The 24678-nt window shown below is 53.4% G+C and overlaps 1 protein-coding gene across 14 annotated transcripts in view; it reads left to right on the top strand.

The window, feature by feature from the left end:
* Col27a1 (collagen type XXVII alpha 1 chain) overlaps window positions 1–24678 on the top strand; it is a 118490-nt gene that overhangs the window by 55469 nt on the left and 38343 nt on the right. For all 14 annotated transcript variants that reach the window (XR_010051282.1, XR_010051283.1, XR_010051285.1 and 11 more), the window contains 11 exons: window positions 6959–7012; window positions 7542–7586; window positions 10431–10484; window positions 11616–11669; window positions 12236–12289; window positions 15082–15135; window positions 15259–15312; window positions 16171–16215; window positions 17329–17382; window positions 18696–18740; window positions 23256–23309. Coding sequence is in view for 8 of the 14 variants with exons in the window: in XM_063260231.1 (XP_063116301.1) it covers window positions 6959–7012; window positions 7542–7586; window positions 10431–10484; window positions 11616–11669; window positions 12236–12289; window positions 15082–15135; window positions 15259–15312; window positions 16171–16215; window positions 17329–17382; window positions 18696–18740; window positions 23256–23309 (567 nt within the window). In the remaining 6 variants the exon portion in view is untranslated. The remainder of the gene's footprint in view (window positions 1–6958; window positions 7013–7541; window positions 7587–10430; window positions 10485–11615; window positions 11670–12235; window positions 12290–15081; window positions 15136–15258; window positions 15313–16170; window positions 16216–17328; window positions 17383–18695; window positions 18741–23255; window positions 23310–24678) is intronic.

The following is a 24678-nucleotide window of genomic DNA, read 5'->3' as shown; positions in this document are numbered from 1 at the left end:
TGTGTTGCCCGTCCGTCCTTTGCAAAGACGCCTGGATGGTGATGGCTGCCGTGTGGGGCTTCAGGGCCAGAAGGAGGAAGTGGGCAGCAGAGGGCTGAGACTGCACCATGCAGATCAGTCTTCTCCCTTTCGCTTGAAGTATGGCTTTGAAGCCAGACTGTCTGAGTTCAAGTCACAGCTCTCCCACATTCAGGCTGTGGGCGTGGGCCGAGTCGCTTACCTCCCTGAGCCTCAGCCCCTCATCTTTAGAGTGGAGATGAGAGCAGGCTCCTCCTGGATTCTAAGTTGTGCGGTTAATCAAGGCTTAACTTGCTCACACAGTGCTTATTTAGCACATGAGCTAATTTTTACCACATCAGTGGTAAAAATTAGTGGATAACTGGACTTGAGTAGTGGAAAATACCATGGTATTAGTTATTACCCCTGAAAAGCCTGGACTGAGGGCTCTGTTCCTGGGAAGGCCAGAGGTGATCAAACCTCTGACTGCATCTGGGCTGGGAGCCTGAGGGGTAGTTTGGTTAGGCAACACTGAGGCTTGTGGTGGGAGTTTTGACTTTGGTGAGTTTTGACTTTGGGCTGGGCCCCATGGGCCTGAAAGTTGCTAGAGCTTGGCAGTGATTGGAGTAACCACCTGTCACTGCTCCACTGGGGGACACAGAGCCTGGTGAGATAGGGCACAAATTAAGGTCGACCTGTGTCCACTTTCTGACTGACTCTGTGAGCCTCAGCAATGACCTCTCTCCTCTGAACCTCAGGGACCCCTCAAGTACCTACTCCTATTAGGAGCACAGAAACACACAGTCCAGTCTAGTGGCTAAAAGAACAGTCCCAGGACCTAGACCACCTGGGATTACCTGTACTCACTTAATTGCAACTTTGAGCAAATTCTTTAAACTTTCCTATGCCTCAATTTCTTCATCTGTAAAATGGGATAAGGTTCATGCTTAACTCAGAGGATTGTTGTAAAAATTTTAATCAACTAAGTGCTTAGGACATAGTAACAACCATTGTTACAGGTGTGTATGTGCACACGTGGTAGTTTTATGCCAGGTAGCAACTCTCTGGATTGTTGCACTAAATAACTAGGAAAGATTTCAAAATCACATTGGAATTCAGTGGGAGATGGTGCATCAGTTGATTAGCAATGTCTGCCTTGGCTGGAGATGGGGAAGTGTTAATATGTGAGTCACACACTGGTTGATCCTGATGTCCATTCAGCAGGACTTTGCTGAGCATCTTTTCTGGTACATGGTGCTGATCTAGAAAAGCAATGTCTGCCATGTGCCTTTCCAGTTAGAGACCTCTCTGGAAGTCTTTTAGTCCACTTTTCTCTAGGCCCAGCAGGAATCCTTTCTGGGGCAGCCTGGTCATATGGTCATTAAATTCCAACTTGAACGCCTCTGGTGTTAGAAATCCGTCCCTCTCTGGGAACTGGTCCATCCTAACAGAGCCCTCATTGTTCAGTGTTCCTGTCCTTGAGCCCAAGTCGTCTTCGCTGTCCCTGGGAGAGGCTGATCCAGGGGTAAGATGCTCCCCGTCTGTTCTTCCCAAGGTTCCTTCTCTAGGCTAAACAATCCTGATCCCCAACCCTTTCCTGAAGGGATGTTTACATCCCCTGGCTGTCATCCTTGGCACAAGTTTCTATTTGTCATTGTCCCTGTGCTTACTAGGTTGGCATCTGTTTTAGTTGAATAAATTTAGATTTTGGAGACATATATGATGCCCTGGTCCTTGGCCCTCTTGATTCTTGAGAAATCTCGTGCCCGTCTCTGGTCTCCATGCTCAGGGTCGCCAGATAAAATAAAAGACATTCATTTACATTTGAATACCAGATGAAATACTTAGCACTCACTTATACTAAAATATCATTCTTTGTTTATCAACTACTAAAATATACCTGGGCATCTTGTCCTTTCATGACCTAATGCTTGACAGGCAGGCACTTTTGCTGCTGAGCTAAATCCTCGGCCTTCATCTTGTCCTTTCATAAGGACAAGATGCTTATGTCTCAGGAGAATCCCACGTGGCAGATGGGAAGACTGAGACTATTGGCTAAGGTCAGACTATTGGCTAAGGATGTAGGCACAGTCTGAGACCACGAGTCCCAACTGCTAGGCCAGAGCACGCCTCCTACTGTTCCCCCGCTCATAGCCCACACTCGGGGCAGTCTGGGCATTCCTACATTTCTCCGACTCCGAGACCCTCTGTGCAGGGCTCCTTCCAAGGAGCTGATCTTCCCACCTTGTAGCTGCTTCTTCCCCCGGCCATGTCTTCCCCCAAACTCTCTTTCCTGTTTTTAGATTCTTTTTGCTGCTCAAGTGAACTTCCATTTGTCCTTGCTCCTGAAGTCTCAGGGCTGGCCCTGAGCCCATCAAATTACCACTCTGCCCCATGCCAGTGCCCCCTCTCATTTTGCAGTTTGGGAAACAGCAGCTTTTGTGCCTGGGGAAAAATTTCCCCAAAGAGTTAGAAAGGAAAGGAATTTTCTATGCAACAGTTGCAGAGGAAGAGGCACCATGAGTCACCCATGGTTTTCCAAAGGATGTGGGTTTTTAGCTGAGCAGTGGGAATTCCATGTATTGATCATCATTTTAGTGGTGGTGTGCGTTTATTCAGTGCCTTCTGTCTAGTCAGCTGGAGCGATTTGCATACAGACTGAGGCCAAGACTTCCTGTCCCTCAGGTCATTACAGTAGCGAGGAAGGGCGAGAGAGGACAAGCTAACATTTACGGAGTGTCTGTCTGCTCTGCGTGTGCTGTGCACACCCTCGGCTCTGGAAGCCTCGGGATGCCCTGGGTCAGCGGCTAGGGAGTGGAAGTGCCGGCTCATAACTCAGGTCTGGATGTCCCCCATCCCAATAAGCTACTAGTGGCTCCCTGCAGGCTCAGAGGTGAGTGCCCAGAAGTAGCCCCTTTGAGTAATGGAAACCTTTTGGCATAAGAAAGCTGTGCTGATTCCAGAATCTGCTCAACAAAGACAATGTCTGTCTTTCTTATTCAGAGTGATACAGAGGGAATTTTGGCTCCCTCATCTAATAAGACCCAAAGAACATGTCATGTAGCCAAAACCCCAGCATGTGAGGTGCAGTGGACCAGTTCACTATATTCTGCCACCAAATGACCACCCATCTGGCTGTTTGTCTATCTATACAGCAGGGTCCGAGTGACCTGCTTGCTGCCATTCGCCAAGCCCTTGTGTGCTGACTGTCCTTGGTGTGGAATTGTCACCACTGCCCTGGAAGGTAGGGGACAGGAGCACCATTTTGCAGGGATATAAACTGAGGCTCAGTGAGGGAAGGCACCCACCCAGCGTCTCACAACCCCAGCCTATCTCTGGGGCTCAGTATCTTGCTTGCTGCCCCATATCACAAGCTCTGTGAGACATGTGTGCTGGGCAGAGCCAGCAGAAGTGGGGGCTTGGGCTGGGTGGTGCTGGGCAGCTCCAGCGTGAGAGAAGGCACTTAGGGAGATCATGTAGAGCTAAGATGCACCAGGGTCTCTGGATCCTGGTCCCTAACTACCAGCACCCTAGGATACCCTCTCCGTGTTCCTGGAAAGAGATGTGGCCTTCAAAGGCAGGTCCCCAGAGGGGCTGCAAATGAGCCACTTTCCTTGCTTGCATGCTGTTTGTTAAGCCACTTTTATCAGGCACCTGCTTATGGCCATGCCCCTTGATAAGGTTGCCAGATTGGGCGCCGGCCCTCAGTCTGATGGCAGGCCAGGTGGTGGCCTCGTGGGTACACACATGAATGAGGTAGTGGGGACAGCTATGAGGAAAAGAGATGGGCTCCAGACCCAACAGTAGGGCTGCAGCAAGGGGGAATCTGGGGAACCAGGAAGTGATGTCAGCCCTTGGAGCAGAGAGCTAGATGGGCAGTGACTGTGGGAGGGGCATAGTGCACAGGCCCAGCAGGAGGCAGAGCCAGGGGTCAGCGTGCATGAATAACTGAGTACCCGTCAGTGGCCGAGGATGCCACTGCTGAAGAGAAATGAGGCAGGAAGCTGGGACAGGTGTGACGGAGGGAGGGTATCCTGCCTCTGCCCCCATTAAGTTCAAATTAAGTTCATTACTTAATTTGAACAGGTGACTCGTCTTTCTCTAAGCTTTGGTTTCCTCATCTGTAAAGTGAAGCGCGTCTGATGGTGCTGCTGGCTATGTGGAGTTACTGAGTGACCGAATGTCCAAGCCACCAGCAGTGCCTAGAGGACCACTTGCTGTTGTTGAGCACAGCATGTGGCTGCTGTGAGGAGGTGGCCCACTGTCCGGGCCTCTGAGTAGCTCAGATGTGCTTGGTGATGGTCTTGGTGGGTGTCACGGGCTGAAGGGCCAAGTGCTGTCTGGGGCCAGGAGGGTTCCCAGTCCCTGCTCATTGTCATGGGGAAGTGACACTCCAGGAGGCGCCAGCCCAGTTATTCAGAGTGCATCTCAGCAACCTGGGGTTCCTATGTTCCAGCCCCTGCCCTGTGTGTGTGTGTGTGTTGCTGGGAATTGAACCCAGGGCCTTCATACTGAGCTGCATCTCCAGCCCTTTTTATTTTTTGATACAAGGGCTTGCTAAGTTACCCAGGCTGGTCTTGAACTTGTGATCCTCTTGCCACAGGCTCCCAGAGTGCTGGGATTACAGACATGTACTACCACCCCTGCTCCTCCCCCTGCTTTTATAGGGGTCCCACTGACACGGAGACAAGGTGCTGTGTGACCTGCCATGGGCTCCCTGGGTACCCTACAGCCAGGTCCCTTAGCTATGGATTTCTTGCCCTTTTTGCATTGATTCTCACACAGGGCCCTGTCCCCACCACACACAGGCCCCTTGAGGCGGTAGGGGCCCCTGCCAGCCATCGTCCTTCAGCCTCTACTGACTGACACCAGGCCCTCCAGGAAACTGTCTTCAGGCCTGGAGCGCAGAAGGAGGCTGTGTTCCTGGGGTCCATCCCCAGCCCAGGCTGCACCCCCTCCGGCAGAGCCCGTTGTGAAGCTCTGAGCAGCCAACTTCATCCTGGGAAGCTGTGGGGAGCCACAGCCCAAGGGGACGTCCTCCTCCTCATACTCCCTGAGCCAGCAACTCACCCCCTCCACCCCTTTCCTCCTCCTTGCAGGAGGCAACTTCAGAGCTGCCTAGAAACCCTGGAGATAAGGCTGTGTGACTCCTAGCTCTGCCCTGGCTCCGGGACTCTACTGCGGCTGTAACTCCCAAGCCGTCCGTCTCTTCTCCTATGAGATGGCAAAGCAGAGTCCATAGCTAAGGGATGTTGCTAGGAGTGCCTGGGCTGAGGCTTGGGAAGGGCTTGGCTGCTTATTCCTGGTACCTGGGTTACTGTTCTGAGTGAGACCTTTACTGGGTAGTGACTGAAAGCAGAATTTACTAGCAAAGGCTCAGCTCAGAACCCAATCAAGTGGGAATCCTGGAGCCCAGGGAGGGTGAATGTTGGCCAAGGTCACACGGCCAGTCCTGCAGGCCAGTGGCCATCTCCAGTGTTCAGGGCTAGGAGGAGATGTCTGTGTGCCCTGCACCTGCCTTCTCTGACCCTGGGGGTGTTTATGGCTCAGGCCCTTCCTTCTGGGGTCACTGGGAGAGATGACTCTGCCTTCTGTCTGGCCTCTCTGCAAGGGTTCCCACCTACTCCCACGGGAACTTGAGTCTGTCCGCAAGCTGGCCACCTGGGGAGCCTCTGGGCCCCAGTGCTTCAGAGCAGCATCCTAATCTCAGAGCCCTTGCCAAAAGAGCCTGAACTGGAGTGGCAGGACACTGAGGTATAGGGGGATCCCGCCATGTCCCTTTGGTTGGGGTCATACAGTGGCCAAATGCTCAGATCAGTTCCAGAGGGTGTGTGGGTGTCCAGGCTTTTCCTGTCTCTGGGCATTGGTTTAGCGTTATGACCATGGCTGTGAGTGGCTGTGATGGGGGAGGACAGAGCAAGATTTGAGGGAGAAAGGTGAGCTTGTTAAAAGATTTAGCCACACTTTTTCGAACCAGATTTTGAGGCTATTTTGTGTGCTTGGTTGCTTGGTGTTTTGGTTTTGATTTTGGTGTCAGACATCAAACCCAGGGCCTTTGCACTGAACCACATTCCTGGCCCCTTTTATTTAGTTTGGGACAGGGTCTTGCTGAGCTTGCTGGGCTGCCCTCAAACTTGAAATACTTCTGCCTCACCCTCCCAGAATGCTGGGATTACAAGGCATGTGTCACTATGGCCAGCTGAGAGTGTTTCTTGACCTTAGCACTTTTCACCCACTAGGCAGGAGGATTCTTTGTTGTGCAGTGTCCTGTGCCTGTGGGATTTATGCAGCCTCCCTAACCTCCTCCCCACAATACCAGTAGCAGTCCTTCAGTTGTGACAACCAAAAATGGCCTCGGGCACTGACAAGTAGTCCCACCTGCTAAATCAGTAATTTCTCAAAGCAGCCCCAAGAGGTGCATAGCACTGCTACTCCCACTTGTTATTGAAACTGAAGCCCAGAAAGCTGGGGACCTCAACCAGGCCATGGCCCAAGACAAAGCAGCCAACCTCAGCCTCCCACTTGGGCCGTGACCAGCACTGAGGATCCCAGGATGAGCAGCTGTTCTCTTTACTTGCTGTCCTGCCGAGGAGATGACTGGGAGCAGGAAAGGCGCTGCCACCTACCTAGAGGAAGCGGGACTTCCCCTTATGCTTTCTGTAGCTCTCACAGCACTGTAGGGCTTGGAGGTCATCATCCCCATTTTATAGAGGGGAAGACTGAGATGAAAAGTCTTGAGTTCCCCTAGCTGAAAGGGGACAGAAGTAACTAATATGTAGCACTGATAGGGAAAGGACCAGCCCAGACTTGGGCCTGGGGCAGAATCCATGTGCGATGGATTCCAGCATTTAGCCTGTTCCAAGATCAACCCAAAGGAGTTGCATCCTTGAGAGCCCAGCCCTGACACAGGCCAGCTTCCTGGGGCCACTCTCATGAGCTTCTCTTCTCTTTCTTTTCCCAGGGCGACATGGGAGCTTTGGGTCCCCTTGGCTACCCAGGACCCAAGGGCATGAAGGTAAAGACGGGCTTCCCCCAAGTTGGAGCCTTCTGGTACCCATAAGGCAGGGCACCCCTCAGTGATATGAGTGAGGGAGGCCAAGGGTCTCTCTGGGATGCTGCAGAGAAACTAGGCTGTTAGGCGCTCAGTTCTTCCCTGTCCTGAGAGCTTGTCATCACCTGATTGCCATTGAGAATGGATGTCATTGTGAGCCAGCAGTCTTTGAGCTGAGTATGATTCCAAGGTGATTCTGGACTGGGGAACCTGAATGTCATTGCCAGGGCCATCAGAACCATCATGATGGACAATGAACCCAGTCCAGCTGAGAGAGAGGGCATGTGGAAGACAGGCTAGCACTGCCTGGCCAGACCCGGGGGTGGTGCAGCCTGGCCCCTTCCCTCCTGGCATCAGTGCCTTCCTCGTATGCTGTGGTTCCAGATTCACCCCTCACCTTGCTCTCCCTCGACTTCCTACCTAAGAAGGTCTTGGGGGTGGGGACCGAGCTCCACGTCAGCCAGGCGCCTGACTCCTGGCCCTTGTCTTGCAGGGACTGATGGGCGGCGTGGGGGAGCCTGGACTGAAAGGTGATAAGGTGATCGGAATACTCCCTCATTGCACCGGGGTTTGTCTGCATGCCGCCCCTCTCCGCCTGGAGGCTGCCGCTGACCACTGGCCAGGTCCACCTCCCTGTGTGCTCCCTGCGCCTCTCCCCACCCCACCCCGCCCCTGAATCTGTGCTCCTGCTTCTCCTGGTCCCTCTGGGCAGGGCTCAGTGCATGGTCCCAGGACCTGCAGATCTTGGCAGACAGGGCGCAAGAGGCTGTTGAGGATAAATCAAGGCAGGCCTCCGAATCTGCAGAGTGGGCTTGGAGAGCATAGCCCTTGAGCAAGGGCTGGGTGGTGGCATGGGACAGAAACACGGCACATAGCATGATCCCCAGGCTAGTCTCTGAGCCCTGACCTGCTTCTGCAGCTTCCAGCTATAGGGGGTAGGGAGCACCCCCTAAGTTCTCACTGTATCACACTGTGTCAAGCCAGAGTAGGAGGAAGGAGGTGGGTCCTGGGGGCCAGAGAGGGTCAGCACCTGGCCTGGGTCAGAAGCGTCAAAACTATAGACACTGAGGGAAGTAGCACCCCTTGTGGGCAACTTTCTGCCCCACTCTCAGACTATGGGGAAACCAGGAAGCCCAAAGGGGGTGTGCGTGAGCTGGAGCAGCATTCTGAGTATCCCCACAGGCCTTAGAGCCTGCCTTTAGAGGGCTATGTGGTCTACCCCCTGGAGCAGGTGCCCTGTGCCCTGTGCCAGTGCCGTGCCCTGTGGGTCAGCCCATGCATCCCGCAACCCCATGCACTGAGGGGCTGGCCCAAGACCACACTGCTCTAGAGGATCAGGATTCTACCCTAGGCCCCTGGCTCTGGGGACTTCCACCACCCAGCCAATGGTGGTCAGAAGGTCCAAGCAGATGAGATTGGAAGGTCACTTCCCGTGCCTGTGCTTCGCAGCTGGGGAAACTGAGACCCAAAGAGAACAGAGGGAGAATTTGTCAAAGCAAGTCTGTGCTTTATCAGGGGAGCCAACCCTCGTCTCAGACTCTTAGAAAGTTAGAATTGCTGGATAAACACGGACACCTGGCATGTTTGGTGCAGGCCAGCTCCAGGTAGCCAGTGGTGCGGTGCTCGCCCGGGCCTTCCTCTACCTGCTGCCTGCCATCTCTTCCCGTGATGCCTCCCTGCTCCAGCTCCCCTCAGCTCTGCTCTGCTGCCTGCGCAGCACCTCCAGAGGAAGGGGCTTCTTTTAGCCAAAGGAGTCCCATGCCTGCATGTTTATCCTGAGGCTCAAGCCTTGGGTGCTGTGGAAAAGCTGAAGTTGTGGTCAAGGGGGAGACGAGAGCATAGGCAGCAGTAAACTTGTCACAGTGCCCGGTCAGAGCTGGCCTCCTGCAACCAGGGCCCCAGAACGTGGAAATACTGGTGTCTACAGAATCGGTTGCTAATGGGGCTTCTTGGGACACTTAAAAAGATTAAGCGCTGGAAAAAGGGGATCGGAATTATTTTCATTCACACAGTTTTCAAGAAAGTCAAGTAAGTGAGGATGGCAGGAGAGATGTTGAAATTTCTTTTCTGTCCCAGTGGTGGGAAGGGTCTTAGTCCTGTGCTCTGATGGGCCGCCCACACATACCTGCCCCGCAGGCCTCCCTGGGAGACAAAGCCAGCCTTTCATCCTGGATGCCTGCCCAGAATCCCAGATTTTCCATGACCCTCCCTGGCCTCGGCCCCACTTACAACCGCTTGGCTCGCGCTCTCCGTGTGGAAGCGCCTTTTGGAACCAGGCTCCCGCTCGGCCCAGCTCTTTCCGAGTTTATTATCCTGTGTTCCTAGGTGCCTTTTAAACTTTCCTTTCCTCTTATTTTATAAAAAAAAATTTTTTTTGGACTCTCTCTCCTTTACTTTGGACATTAAAAAATAGATGTCCCTTGGATCCCAAAACTCTTAGGATGTACTGGATTTTCCAAATTGGAAAAACCGAAGTAAGTTTTTAAAAAAAGACACTTTCTTTTTTTTCAATTCTGGCTTTTGTTCTGCTAAGGAAGTTCTTCTGCTGGATCAGAGCCATAGCTGTACAACATGGGTTTTCCAAGATTCCGCATCTTTCCTCCTGGCCCCAGGGCTGGATGCCCAGCATGGAGAGGGGCTTTGGGCAGGCTCTCAGCAGAAGGACCTCTCTGTGCAGCCTGTGACAGCTCATTTACTGGGCAGGGAGGGAGTAGAGGAAACCTCTATGGTCAAAGTGTGTCCCCAAGCCTGGGTAATACATCATCTTAGGAAAGAAACAACCAGGGGGCTGGGAATTTAGCTCAGCGGCATAAGCGCCTGCCTTGTAAAGCAGGCAGTTGTGAGTTCGATCCCCAGTACTGATAAAAAGGAAAAAGACACAAAACAAAACAAAACAAAACAAAACAAAACAAACAGGAAAGAAACACCCAGATCTAACTCAGGACGGGGCTTCTCATGGTTTACACACAGTTTAGCAGTTCAGATTAAAAGCAGCCGGTTTGCTGGCCAAAAGGAAGCAGCACAGTCCATAGCCCAGTGATGAGAGAACCACAGGGCAGGGCAGTCACACAGGCTGCCCTGGCCGCCCGGGCAGTGAGTGGCAGGGAGAAAGCAAGCGCTCCAGGAACCGTTTGCCTCATGTCCTCTGTGTGTGTCTCCTCCCAGCAGCAGCTGCAGGCAGGCCAAGGGGGCTGCAGCTAGGGCAGCCAGTCCCCAGACAGAGCCCACCAGGTGGCCCGTCCTTGCCCCGTGCCAGGATGCTACTGGCCAGATCCCACCTGGGAACAGTCTGCGTGAGGCTGTGCCTCGCTGTGGGCTTGGCGGTCGGGAGGCCTCTGGCTCTGCTGCCTCCCTCACAGTCTTCTCTGTGCTGTGTACTCAGGGTGAGCAGGGCGTCCCAGGCGTATCGGGAGAGCCCGGCTTCCAAGGAGATAAGGTAACTCCACCAGATTCTCCCTGTTTCTCGGGCCGGGTTCCTTACTTCCTCTGAGATGGCTCCCTTTCAGACAACACCGTCTTCTCCAGCCTCCTTCCCCCTTCGCCGTCTCTTCCCTGTAGAGTGGCCTCCATTTTACCTCCAGGTCCCCAGCCTCTTCTCTCCCACTCTGTCTTCCTCAGTACTCCCAAATTGCATTTTTGAGGGCACAGCTTTGCCTGGTGAGTACACACATACCTGGCACGCTGCTGCTCCCAGAGGGAGGTCCTGGCTCCCTACCCAGTCAGCACGTCCCTCTGACACACTCTGCCCCTCCCCATGGAGCTGTGCTGTGGCCACACTGTGCCCAGGCCCTTTGCACACATTCCTGACCACCTAGAACACCCTCCTCCCAGCTTCTGCATCACCCTGCTCAGAGGCCAGTTTTCCTACCTCCTTGGAAAGTGGCCATTATCCTCTCAGATGCCCTGGACAGTATATTCGTCCCTCTAGGTGGAACCACCAATATCCCCTGGTTCGGGGGACTTGTGCTCAGCCCCCTGCCATGGTGAGTTCCCTGAGGCCAGGGCTCTGGATGGCTTGACTGTGAGCTCTGCTCAGCATCCAGCACTTTTCTGTGAATACTGGGACAGGAAGGAGGAAGGGAGGGAAGTAGGGAGGGGAACTGGTCTTATTGATAGATGACCCAGAGTGGCCTTGACTTCCAGAGGCCGTATGTGGCCTGCTGAGCCTGTCTCTTCTTTGCCTGTGTCCTGCACCATGTGGCCACATCTGGACTTCTCACAGCAGTGGGCCTACCGGGCCCAGATGTTGGCCTCCTCCTCCCACCTGGCTGGGCTGGCCTGTCCTGGCCTTTGTGTCTCTGGACTGAGACTCCACAGGCCTTCTGCTTCTGTGGGGCCCAGGCCTAAGCAAGGGGCAAGGCCTGCTTGTCCCAGAGTCCCAGTTCACTTTGACACCCCAGGCCCAGCCTCCGGGGTGTGAGCAGGTGTGGTCAATCCTGCGCCTGGGGTGGAGAGGGTCAAGGACCTGGTCCTCCTCAGAGGCAGGCCATCTCTGGGCTCAGGCCACACAGCACTTCACTCACCTTTCTGCCCCTCGCTGACCCTGCCTGCTCTGTGTCTTTTCCAGGGGAGCCAGGGGTTGCCAGGTGTCCCAGGTGCTCGGGGGAAGCCAGGGCCCACTGTGAGTATTTTCTCCAGAAACCAGCCCACGGCTCTCAAGCGGGTCACAGGAGGTGGCTGGGGAGGCCCTTGTGGGGAGGCCCTGGACCGAGGGCACTGTCTCCTCCAGGCCTGTGGCCTGCAGAGCAGTGCAGGAGGGTAGCAGGAATTTATCCATTGTTTGGATGAGAGGACACTGAGACACAGGGGACAGAAATCAGCCCACAGTGTAAACAAGCCTGTTCCTGCTGGACTCTGATGGGAAATGGGTTCCTTGCCTATAAACAAGTCAACTCACTTGTCACCACAGGGCATGTCATTTATGGAGTTACTGTGTAGCAGACTCAGCTGCCCACAAGCCCAGGAAGGAGGGAGTTTCTACTGCTCCCATTTTATAGGCGGGAAAATAGATTTGGGAAGTGTTTTGCCCTGCATCTCTTTGGCATTTGAATCTCAGCTCCTTGTGGCTGTCCAGGCAGAGTTTATCCAGACTCTAGAACTTTCTAATCACTGCGGCAAGGGACAGTGCAGGGTGTGGGTGACAGGTGGAACCTCCCTTCTCTCTGCCTCCCCTCTTCTCTTCTGCAGGGCAGAGTTGGAGACAAAGGCTCTCTGGGGTTTCCGGGGCCCCCTGGACCCGAGGTATGTGACTCCTATCTCTGGATCTGGCTGCATGCAGCTGGGACTGGGCATTGCCTTTGGGAAACAGAGGCTCAAGGCAGGGAGGGACTTGCTTAAAGCCACACAGCCAAGGGGAGGTGAGGCTGAAGTGGACATGCCTAGATCAAGCCCTTCCTTCACATCTGCTCTTCCCATCCTATCCAGGGGCTCTGGAAGTGGTGGGGAGAGAAAGCTGGTCTCCCTGGACTTTGCAGGGAGATGGTGACCTCGATGATGCTGTGGTTTATGCAGAACAACCAGGAAAGGTCCCCTGGGTCCTGCCACACAGGTCCCTCTTGGGAGCTGCCATGGTCTCAACGCAAAGAGGTCCACTAAGATCCTGAACCTGTCCCGATGCCAGTGGCCCCAGAAAGCCTCAGGGACCTACAGTCCTATATGTGGGAAAATGCTCAGAGCCAGGCATGGAGGTGCACATCTGTACTCCTAGCACTCTGGGAGGCAGAGCAGGAAGATCACAAAGTTGAGCTCAAACTCCAGAATTTAGCACAACACCCTGTTTCAAAAACAGGCATGGGGGTTGGGAGAAGCACCGTAGCTTTGTGGGGAAGCCCTAGTTTCAATTCCCAGTACTGGTAAAAAAAAAAAGGGGGGGGCGGGGGACAATGCTCAGGTCTAGGATTTGAGTGGGGAATGAGAAATGATGAGCTCAGCATGGTGCCACATGCCTGTAATCCCAGCACCCAGGAGGCTGAGGCAGGAGGATTGCCATGAATTCAACATCAGCCTGAACTACATAGCGAGACCCTGTCTCAAAAAAAAAAAAAAAAAAAAAAAAAAATTAATAAATAAAAAAGAGAGAGAGAGAGATGAGGAAGGGGGATTGGGTAGGTTTAGCAATCAACACCCTAACTCAGGGAGTTCATAGAAGGCCTGAACTTTGCTGATGCAGGTGATAATTAGCACGGTGGGGGAGACTGGACCCTAATTACCAACTCACATCTACCTGCACACTCCTGGGACCAGGGCTGTCCTCCCTGTTAGGGTCCTGGACACCCAGGCCAACCCTAACTAGGACCCCCAACGTTCCCCCAAACCCTGGCCCGCAGTCTCACTCATCCCCATGGTCCCTGCAGCCAGTATGAGAGCTGAGTCCGGGTTCTCTAGCTCTTCCAAAGCTCACCCCCCCACCCCACGCTGCTCTAGGAGAGGAGGCAATGTTTCTTAAAAGCCGCACGGTCTGAGTTTCCTCCATGTTGACTTTGGCTGTGCTGCCGCCCTATCTTTAGACAAATGGAGCTGGCCTGTCCCCCCAGGGCCTTCATTGCCTGCACCGGTCACTGTGGAAAAAGACTTCTGAGTCCTGGTTCCCAGCCGTCTGGCCAGGGAGGGTGGAAGGCACACTCCCTCCCATTTCCCCGGTCCCTCTTAGCATTTCAGGGACGACCACTTGCTGTAACCCCTTCCCCCTATTATGGGAGGGAGAGACCACTGCCTCAGGTACCAGTGAGTAAACTGAGGCCCAGAGCAGGGAAGTGACCAGCCTGTGCAGTGGGCTCTCCAGCCTCCGGCGACCCACCCAGCTCTGCCTCTCCCTGAATGGCAGCTCCATCACCAGGAGGCGCCCGCCATGACGAGGGGCTCCGAGCTTTGCCTGCACTGGGCCTGTTGGGAGTCTCTGGGCCTTGGAAGGGCTCCAGTCTTCAGTGCTCAGGGGATTTGTTTCCCTCCCTCACCCCTGGCCAGAAGTGAGTCAGCAGCAAGATCTGAGCAGCACCCAGATGTCACATTCTCCCTGAGAGAGGCCACTCCAAGCAGACTTGGTTTCCCCACACACCTCGACTCCCTGGAGATGCAGGTTTTTACTGAGCACTTAACCAGTGCCCAGAGCCAGGCTAGCACATTGCTTGCATCACTCATTTTAAACCTCAGCACAGCCCAGCGAGGGAGGTGCTCTGATCACTACGTTACAGGTGAGGGAGCTGAAACCCAAAGAAGCGGAGGGATTTGCCCCGAAACAGTGGAAGGTGACAAGCAAGCTCATCATCTCACTGCGGGGAGAGACACAGGCTTTGACTCAGGGCTTAGAGTGCCAAACTCAGGTCTTCCCTTGCTTTTGCCAGTAACACAGTTGAGGGGATGCTTGAGCCAGGATTTTACTGGAGGGGCTGAATAATTAAAAGGGAAAGAAAGAAAGAGAGAACTCACTTCTAAAGGCAAAGAGTAGGGAATTTTTGGTTACATTTTTTAAAAAAAGGCTTTGGTTTCTAGTTAGCAGAAAACTAAAGTAGTGAGACTGCCTAAGAGCTAATGATAGGTTAGGCCACATTAACAAAGATATGGCACTTAAAACTAGGAAGGGGATGTTTGCATATTGACTCATGCACAGAGAAGCATGATGGCTGTCTCAACCTGGTGAGGGAATAGAGAGAGAGAGCCCTGTGCCTGCAAGACCCTGAATGCGGACGCTGGCTAGAGGCTGGAGGTGGGGTGTAGGCAGGTGACCCTGCCAGGCCCAGAAACTTTAGGCCAGGGCGTGTTGGCAATTTTGGCTTCTGGTCCCTGTCTGTGTCGTGACAAACCAAAAGTCACATTGCATGGGAAACTCAAGACAGGTTTCTCCAACAGGGCTACTGCACCCTGTTGTGTATTTTCTCAGCCAGTCTGCGAGATGCCACGCTGGGCTGTGATCCCTGTTTGGAGATGGAGTGGTGGCCTCCCCCTAGCCCCGGCCTGGGTGGTAGGACAGCATGATACAAACAAATGACATAGGTTTTTCTTTTGTCTGTGGTGACCCTGCTTTCTGCTTCCCATAGGGATTTCCGGGAGACATTGGCCCCCCTGGAGACAATGGCCCAGAGGGCACGAAGGTGAGTCCGTGCTCAGTCAGCTATGTGGAAACCATGGATGCTGGCTGGGAGGGCAGGGTCCTGCTGGCCTGCATGGGAGATGGAGGGGCCACCTCTGAGACTCCTTTTTTTCCCTTCTCTCAGGGTAAGCCTGGAGCTCGAGGTCTACCGGGACCCCGTGGGCAGCTGGGACCTGAGGTGAGACCATCGGGCCCTTCCCCTCCTGTCCTCCCCCTGTCTACCCTGGCCTGTCTGCAGCATTCCCTCAACGGGACACAGCAAGGGGGACCTCAGACTCTCAGGCAGTTCATCCTTTTTAAAATTTTATTTTATTTTAATTTTTTTTAAGCCAGTCAAATTTAGCAGTAGGGGGGTGGTATACCAACTTTAGTGACACTAATGTTAATAAGTTCTGATAACCCACTGCCATCGGACCAGCCCAGCAGTTCATCCTTTATAGCCTGGCTCCTGGGAACCTGGCAGGATGAGCCACCCCTCCTTTGCTGTCCCCTCTTCACTGTGCTGGGAATTGTTTTCCTGGAGTGGCTGCCTGGGCTCATTCATGGTGGCTCCACTTATGGGGACATCGACAGGAGAGGATGGGAATTGTCAGCTCCATTTAGACTTGCAGCCAAAGGAGTCTCAGGGAGCTCAAGGCTTCCAGGGCTGTTTACCCGGAAGCAAGAGGAGGAGCTGTGGGAGGCTGCAGCCTTGGAGGGGGCCCCTTGATCAGGTCTGGCCTGCCAGAGGGACTAGCGTGGAGGCTGTGGGCCAGCACCTTCACTCACTCACCAAGCTGCCAGACACTGCCATCCTGAGTGTCAGCTGGGGAGGTGGCACTGCTGTCCTCCAGGGATCCAGTGAAGTCTATCACTGTGCTTTTGGAGGATCTCTGCACTCTGGAGAAACTGAGGCACCGCAGGCCATCGAGCCAGGCGCACCTTCTCTGTGTCCAGGAGGGCTTCTCCACCCACTGGGCACTCCTCTGGATGAGTTCTCCAGATCCCTGCCGATTAAGATACTTCTTTTTCCCTCTCTTGTGTCTCTTGACTCTAGGGAGATGAGGGACCCATGGGGCCACCAGGGGCCCCTGGTGTGGAGGTAAGTGGCACCGCTGAGGTGGGGTTTGTTGGAGCTGAGCCAGCTGAGCCAGCATGACCAGTGTTCCGGAGGGCAGCGGCTGAGAGGGCCTTGGGCCAGGCAGAGAAAGGACCTGACGGACCCCAGAGGAGAGAGACAGGAAGTGCCCAGGGACTGGCCTTGCCTCCTGCTGGGTGCAGGGTGCTGGGGTCACTTTTCCTGGGGATTTTCCCAAGAGCAGCATAGAATCTTCCATAGATGCTTTCCATAGATTCTTCAGAGAGCAGCAGTGGGGCTGGAGGAGCGGAAAGGTCAGCCCTGTGTCTCCTACCTGGGAGGTGGGGATACCCTGGCTGGAATCAGCCTCAGTTCCTGCCATGGCTCTTACAGCTTCTGGAAGGCACCTGTGCTGGCCCCACCTCACCCCAGTGATTGCACAGAGCCTCAGCCACTGTGGGTCTCAGTGGCAGGGTCTCTTCATGCTCTTTAAAAAGTCAGAGGCCCCAAAGAGCTTTGGTTTTTATGGGTTACATGTAGACATTAGTCATTAAAACACTTTAAATATATTTGTGAATTTATTGGAAATTAATAAATGCATATCATATAAACTACATATACTTTTTAAAAACTCAAAACCACATTTTCCAAAGCGAGTTAACTGCAGTGGCAGTCTCTTGTCATTTTGCAAATCTCCCTGATGTCTGCTTCAAAGTCACCTGGAGCCTCAGCTCGGCTTCTGGGTTCAGTGTTGATGATGCCTCAGCCATGCGACGAAGGCACATGGCATCTTAGTGTCAGGATGAGAAGGGTTTTGACCAGCAGACCCTCTTGGGAGGGCCCCACCACACTTTGAGACCCACAGCAGAAGCTCCCCGTTGCTTGATCCTCTGTACTCCAAAGTGTAGGTGTTGCTCTGTTTACACTAGGCGAGCAGCCTGGGAGCCAGGAAGCTTCCTGAGCTGCACAGCTGGAGACTTTCTGAGGTGCTTGCAGCTGGCTGTCTGGTGGCACCAGGGATCTATGTCCTTGTCCTCCCTGGACACTGTGGTCCTCCCTAGCCCACAGGGACCCTTGCCGGGTTCCCAGGTTCCCTGTCCAATCAGTATCTTTCATTCACCTCTCTCTCTGTTGCAGGGTCTGCCTGGAAGGAAGGGATTTCCTGGGAGGCCTGGCCCAGATGGCTCAAAGGTGAGGGCACCTAGGGATACTTGGGGAAGAAAGGGGTCCAACATATGAAAGCCCCAAAGCCCATGGCCAGCTGTGAAAAGGGAAAAAAATCTAGTCCCTATTTGTCACAAAGCACAAAAACAGATGGACATGACCTCCGTGTCCAACAGAGGGGGATTGTTCTAGTGGTGGGGTACCCTGCAGCTGCCCAAGATGATGCTGTGCAGTGTTTTACAGTGTGGGAGGACTGGGTGATGAGGTGGTGAGGTGGTGGAGAATAGGCTATAAATGGGGGTGAGATGAGAGTCTTACCGAGGTGGGCAGCACCCTTCTTCACACACAGCAGAGTCTGGAAGGTCCTCTCTTAGCTGTGGAAAAATAGATTTCCATGTTCTTCTCCTCATAAACAATAAATGTGTACTACATTTGTTAATGGGACTTTAAAAGAAACTGGCCCAGGGTAGAATACTCATGCTTGTCAGCGTATGGGCGGCCTCCCTGAGAGGCTCCCCCTGCCCCTGTTGGAGGGGACAATGCTAGAAGAGTTGGATGGACTTAGTCATTCTAGACAAGTGTTAGGCCAGGTTTATAGATGGGCAAAGCCAAAGGAGGCTGGTGCGGAGTGTGGGGACCCAGTGATCCTACCCCAAGGGAAATAGTCCACAAATCCACCTGGCCCTTCTGGTTCTTGAGAACTTGAGGTCTGGGGGAGAAGCCAAAGGGGATTTGAGGCTCCAACCAGGATGCAGTCCACCATATCCATTTTTGGCCGAAATTCTGACTTGTTGGAGCCTGGGTTCTACCCTCTGAGGTCTCACTGCTGTCTGTCAGATACCAGTTGGGTTCCTGTGATGGGAAGGTGACACAGTCTGGGTGGACTTTTCCCACTGGCCTGCTCGCCTCTCTCCAGCTCATGCTGTGAACACCAGAGCAGCTGTGGCCACCCATGGAGTAGGAGCCACCTGAGTGTGGCCGGAGCTGCCATGTCTGGGAACAGGAAATGGCCAGTGAGACCAGTGAGTCTGGTCACCTGTGGACAGTGGGAACCCAGGCTCCCTAAGTCCCCCCAATTTCCTGCTCTTCCTGAAGTGCACAGCCTGGTGCAGTAGAGTTGGCGATGCAGTCAGGCTGACCAGGTTTCTATCCCAGCCCTCCTAGCTGGCTGTATGGCCTCAGCCAGTCGTCCTACCTCTCTGGTCCTGTTTCCACCTCCTCAAAACGCAGTGCTGCTGAGGGACCTGAATGAGACATGCACCTCAGAGGCTGAGTGCCAGGTTCCTGGTCCGTGGCCTCCATCTCCCGTCCCTATCCATCCTCCTCTTTATTGTTTGCAGGGGGAGCCAGGGGAACCTGGACGGCCAGGGCCCATGGGTGAACAGGTAAGTCAGCCAAGGTGTTGAAACACTGGCTGCTTTTGTGCAGCACTTAGCTGTGTGGAGCACTTTGCTAAGGACCCCACCAGCACTGCTTCGTTTAGTTCTCAGAATGGCACCAGCGCCAGGCTGGGCCTCTCCTTCCTCCCGTCTACGCAGTGACTCTTGGAGAGGGAAGCTCTCTGCATGGGAAAATCTCTGTCACCGCTGACTCTACATACATGGCTCTGCTGCGTTTGCCCAAAGAGGTTCTGTGATGTGGGTCCTCGAGCTGGAGTTAGACCCCATAGGTCAGGCTGCTCCCCCAGAGGAAAGCAGCCACAGCCTGCCGAGAGCGGTTGGCCCAGGATCCCCAAACGGTAAAGATGAAACTCAAGCCAGTGGTGGGCTGGCTGGGAAGCAAGGCCCCTGTTCTGCAGAAGAGAGGTGGCTGCAACTAGTCATTAAGAATGAGGTTTGGGAATCATTCCCTCAATTATCAAAGTCCACAGAAACAGCTGAAGTGCTGAGTGGATGGGCAGCTCACTCCCTCCCCAGCCCCTGCAGCTCCTGCAGGCTTATTCTCTGGGCCCGAGGCGGAAAGTGGCAATCTCGTCACCACTTTAAATAAGCGCCCATAGCTAGTGTGGAGGAGCATGCCTACAATCCCAGCATTCTGGGAAGCTGAAGCAGGAAGATCAAAAATGTAGGATAGCCCAGGCAACTGAGACTTAGTGAGACCCTGACTGAAAATAAAAAAAAAATTTAAAGAGTAGGGAATGTAGTACATAGTAAAGATACTAGTTTTAATTCCCAGTTTCATCAATCAATCAATCAACTAATCAGTCAATAAAGGTGTCCTGCATTAGGACCCCAGGAAGGGGTTTCTGGAAGCCCAAGCCAGGAGAAGAGATGGCACCCTGGACCCAAAACGGTCCGGCTGCACCAGGAAACACCCTGCACACAGGGAGAATCCGCACACCAGGCTTCCTCACTCGCCTGCAACATCTGTTAGGGGGAAGAAAGGAATGAAAGCTGGGGGAGGCCGGATTGTTGAAACTTTTCCAATGTCATTCGAGTGCATTCTGTGGAAAGCCCAGGAGTTGGGAAAGGCTGCGGCAGCCTGGATGTGTTTCCTGATAGGAAAAAAAAGAGGCAATGTGAGCCCCAAATTCAATTTCATAGTTATGCTAATGGAAGGGCCCTAGGGAAATAGATACTCAGAATCCTGGACTATCAGGACACAAAAGGTCTTTAGAAATCACTTTATCTAGGGCCTTAACCTTTTTTTGTGCCATGGATTCCTTTGCCAGACTCCTAAAGCCCAGGGACCCCCCTTCTCCAAATAGTTTTTAAATGCATAAAATAAACACAGGATTCAAAGGAAACCAATTCCATTGAATTATACTGAAAACTACGTCTGAGATATAATGTGCTCATATTGATTGATGTGTTCAATTGTGAGATTTAGCAGGAAGTCCCACAATGACCTCAACTTTGAAGTGGTGACAGGCCTCAGTGATGTATTTTATGATCCCTGCAGCAGTGAGATCTCCGTCTGTCAGAGGTCCATGAGGGGAAAACGGGCTCAGCCAAGATGACTACAGGGACAGTGGCAGAGCCGGGGCCTGTTGGGTAGCAGCCCAGACAGCTTGGTCAACAGAGCCCCCAACTATCTGTCTGGCCCCCCAGACCGTGGCAGCTCAGACCATGGCAGGAAAGAAACAGTGTCAGGCTTTCTGGGCCACGGTGGTCCTCTGCGTGTAGCCCTGGGTCCCCTCCCCACATGGTCGTGGGAAAAGGGCAGGTGTTTCCTGTTCCTGGCAGAACCAGAGGAGTCCCAGGAAAGAGACCTAAGTTCATACCACAGGCCCTCCTTATAATCACAGTGACAGTTACATTTAGTGATCCCCTGTTAGGTTTGGCGCAGTGCCAAACACCAAATGCATGAGTGCCCACAGATGCCCCAGCAGCACTGTGGCCATTGGTGTTGTTATTCCCATTCTGCAAATGAGGACACTGAGGCCCTGAGAGGTTAAGTAGCTTGTCCAAGCTCTTATAGGTAGTAATGTAACTGTCAGAACCCAGATGGGCACTTAGATCTACAGGATTCTCAGGCACTGCCAGTCACAGAGGAACTAGAAACCTCTCCAGCCTGCTAAGCCCCAGCATCTGTGTACCAGTGTGAGAGCTCTGTGCTGGGCCCTGTCCTAGGTGCTGGGCCAAGGCATGAGCCTTCTCTTCAAGAGGCTCAGCCTCCGAGAAGCAGAGCCTGCCGACACCACTGTTGGGCTGTCTGGTTCAGCTGAGACGGTCTCAGGTACCCCCAGCACAGGTGTATGCCATGAGAGGAGACAGGGAGAGGAGGGACGTTCCTCCTCTCCTGACCAGCCCAGCCTCTCCCCAAACATGGGGACTCAGATCCTGCCTATGTGACGCCTGCTTAGGTAAATATCCCCCTTTCTCTCTTGCCATCCCGAAAAGAGCTGGCCGCGCTTCTGGCTTTCAGAGCCGCTTCTCCGCCCCACTGAAAGATAGAAGCTCTAGGCCTCCAAGGCTGGCTTCCCTGGACCAGCTCAGCTCCACCTGCAAGTCAGGCGTGCCAGGATGTTCCAGGACAGCACCAGGGGAGTCTGAGAGTGAGGGTGCAGGAACAGGGCACTTTTGGTATGCCCTGTATTCATTAGGATCCTGTTTGGCTTCTTGTGTGAGGTTTATGACCCACCTGCCTTCCAACAACTCATAAATCGAAAGTAGCTATGAAATTTCTCTTGCCCTGAGCCAGTCAGGCAGGGCCTTTTGACAGAGCAGTTTTATTCCCTCCATTCAGCGGCTTCTAAAGGGCTGCCTGCTCCCTTGTGGGGAGCTTGTGCCACTGACTTAACTCTGCCCTTTTAAACACATGAGAAGGGGTGGGTGAATACGAAGACCAAGTGCCTCTCCAGGCCTTGCAATAGAGGGGATACTCAGAACACTCTCGGAAGGTCAGGAGTGCCTGGTACTGTCCCCCTTCTGCAGTGATTTGCCCGAGGTCTGCAAACCTGAATGCTGGGTGACAGTAACAGAGAAGTGTGAGGTACAGGGCTTGACATATGGTAAACGCTCAACACACAAAGCCGTTGTCTTTGACACCACGGTCACCTTGAATATGTTTCAGTTTGTCTTTTAGAGTAAGTTGCTGCAAAAGTTAAACACGTACTTGGTTGTTCATGGCAACAGCAGCAGTGGCTTTACACACTGTGTCACATCTCTTGTACTTTATGCTTTGTCCAGAGGAAACCAGCTTGAGCTGTCCCATGAGCGGCTGATGGTGCTAGAGATCAGGGAAGTCAGGTCGTCCTTAGGCCCCACCTCTCCAAGTCTTGGGGAAGAGGGGAAGGTGTGTGGGATCTAGAGAGGCCTCCCCAAGCTGTACCAGCAAAATCTATAGGGTCCTTGCTAAAGCGGCCACATCAAACCCTTTGGAGAAGGAGGAGTGGGGCTCAGAGTCAGCCCTTTGGAATCAGGCGTGCCCTCTCACCCTTGCAGCCTGGCAGGTGGCCTGGCTTTCCCGTGAGCACATGAGCTCCAGCCTGTTATCAGCTTGTCTCAGTCTGGCCAGAGTTCAGGGAACAGGAGGTAGATTTTATAGGACAAACCCACTCCTCCCTGTCTTTCCTCATTCCCCTGGAAACTCTTGGCTGTACATCGGGGTTCTTCCAAAGCCACGTTTGCTCTCCTGACCTTCCCAGAGCCCCCTCCGCTTGCATTTTCCTTAGCAGGAAAGAGTTGGCCTGAACCAGAATTGGCTGGCTGTCTTTCTGGAGACTTCTGCAGGTATCCACCTGCCCCGTGCACATGTTTTGCCCGTTTAGGGGACAGCAAGGCCTGTGGCCACCTAGAAAAACTTTCTGGAACCCAGAGAAAAGTTGTCACCCAGTGAAGTAAAGAGGAGCCAGAGAGAGAGGGAGACAGAAAAAGAGAGAGAAAAGAGGGGAGGAGAGAGGAGGGGGGAAGAGAGGAGAGGAGCGTCCTTTCCGTAAGGAGAGAGAAAGTCTTTCAGGAGACAGTAAAGAGGCCCCTGCTTCCCAAATTCCAATCAGGTTTTTGGCCGGGCAGACATGCTGGCTGTTACGGTATTTCTATCCCAGCCAGCACGTTTGCTTCTCTCTTTGAAACAGCCCCAGAGCCCCGAAAGATGGGGGCAGATGGCCTCTTTCCAGTGCAGCTTAAGCGCCTCCCCCTGCTCCCTGCTCTCCAAAGGCAGCCACCTCCCAGCCTGCTGCTGGCGCGGGAAGAATGTGTGGCACTCCCAGGGATGCTGGCAGCAGCCCTGCTGCTTGGCTCCCAAATCAGAACCATCTGGTGGAGTGAGGGAAGTCAGTACGGTGCCCAGAGAGAGGCAGCGTGCCTTGGTGGCAGCCCCAGCCTGCAGGATTACTGGGCACAGGCAGGATGCTGGGACTCAGCTCCAAAGAGGGAAAGTGCCAGCTGTTGCCTTGAAAACTCAGCATGTCACCAAATTCATGTTGCTTCCTCTTGTTTTTGTAAATGTTCCTCTAGGGGCTTATGGGATTCATTGGTCTGGTTGGGGAGCCAGGAATCGTGGGAGAAAAGGTAAGTTGTTGTGGGAAAGATCAACCAGTGGAACACATGATTTGAGATCTGGAAAGTCAGAGGACTGGTGGATCCTGGGGTTTTAGGACCTTTCCCCACCGGCTTTTGTACACCTGTCATTCCACCTTCTCCAAGAGCCTTTCCCAGCATTCCCTGGGCCCTGCCCTGATCACCTGTGAGCACTTGGAGAAACAATTTTAGGACTTTCTCTTGACAACCAGTAGATGTATGTGACCTGGGCTCCTCGTGGCTGCCCACTGACACTGCCCAGGGTGGGCAGCAGGAGAGAGGGAAGATTCATCTTGAGGAAGGACAGAGGGTGAATGTCGCCTTGGTTGCCTTGGGAGCTCTCTGCAGCTCTGCCTTGCTCTTAAGGTGCCTAGGGCCCCTACGAAGGGGGTGACTTGATTAAGGTCATCCAGACAGCAAGTGACACACTTTGCCCACTGAGCCATTTAGCCTGGTGTTGGCTTCCCGGGTCCCACTGTGGTCCCTGAACCACCCCTCCCAGTACCCAGATCAGGTCCTCTGAGATAGCCAGCACAATCCCCACTGGAAAGATGGAGAAACTGAGGCTCACACTCATCTGATCTCACCAAATGCTTGGTTCATCATGAGCTCATGCTTCATTACTGTTTGTATCCTATACTCTCTGCCCTCTGCTCTCCTCTTTCTTGTCTTTATTTTAAATTTAAAATTCACAAAATATTGCAAAAAATGGGACAGAAGGCTCCCATGTGCCCACACCCCTGGTTCCTCCAATGTGAACAGCTTACAGAGCCATCATGTGGTGGCGAACCCAGGTGTCCTTCTCTTGTCGCTCGAGTGTCCTGTGTCCCTTTTCACCTACAAATGGTGGCCTTGCCAGGAACACCTTTCCCACCCTGGTACCCCTGCACACACTTTTGCTTGAATAACTCGAGTGACCATTTAGCCCTTAGTTCAGACAGCTCTCCCTGAGGGATGCTGGTCGTGGTAGCACAATCTATAAGCCCAGCACTTGGGATGATGAGGCAGGAGGACTGCCATGAGTTAGAGGCCAACTCTGGCTACCTAATAAATTCAAGGCTAGCCTGAACTGCATAGTGAGACCTTGTTTCTTTTTTTAAAAAAAAATCTTCCCTGGGCTGGAGATTAGCTCAGTGTCATAAGCACCTGCTTGGCAAGTGCAAGGTCGTGAGTTTGATCCCTGGCACCAAAAAGAAAAAAAAAATCCTCCTTGAGAAAAGTCACCCCCCAACAGCATAACACCTAGAGCCTCACCTCTCTCCTGCTGCAGGCTGCATCTTCTGGAGATTCATGTCATCTCCCTGCCACCCCCGAGTGTCTCACCTCCTGGGAGCCCATCTGTCTGTTTCTACTTCGCACA

This window comes from Cavia porcellus, unplaced genomic scaffold (genome assembly GCF_034190915.1).
Source record: "Cavia porcellus strain 051 isolate PalLab524CR breed Dunkin Hartley unplaced genomic scaffold, mCavPor4.1 scaffold_1, whole genome shotgun sequence".
Classification (NCBI taxonomy): domain Eukaryota; kingdom Metazoa; phylum Chordata; class Mammalia; order Rodentia; family Caviidae; genus Cavia; species Cavia porcellus.
This window is presented reverse-complemented; position numbering and strand designations above follow the sequence as displayed.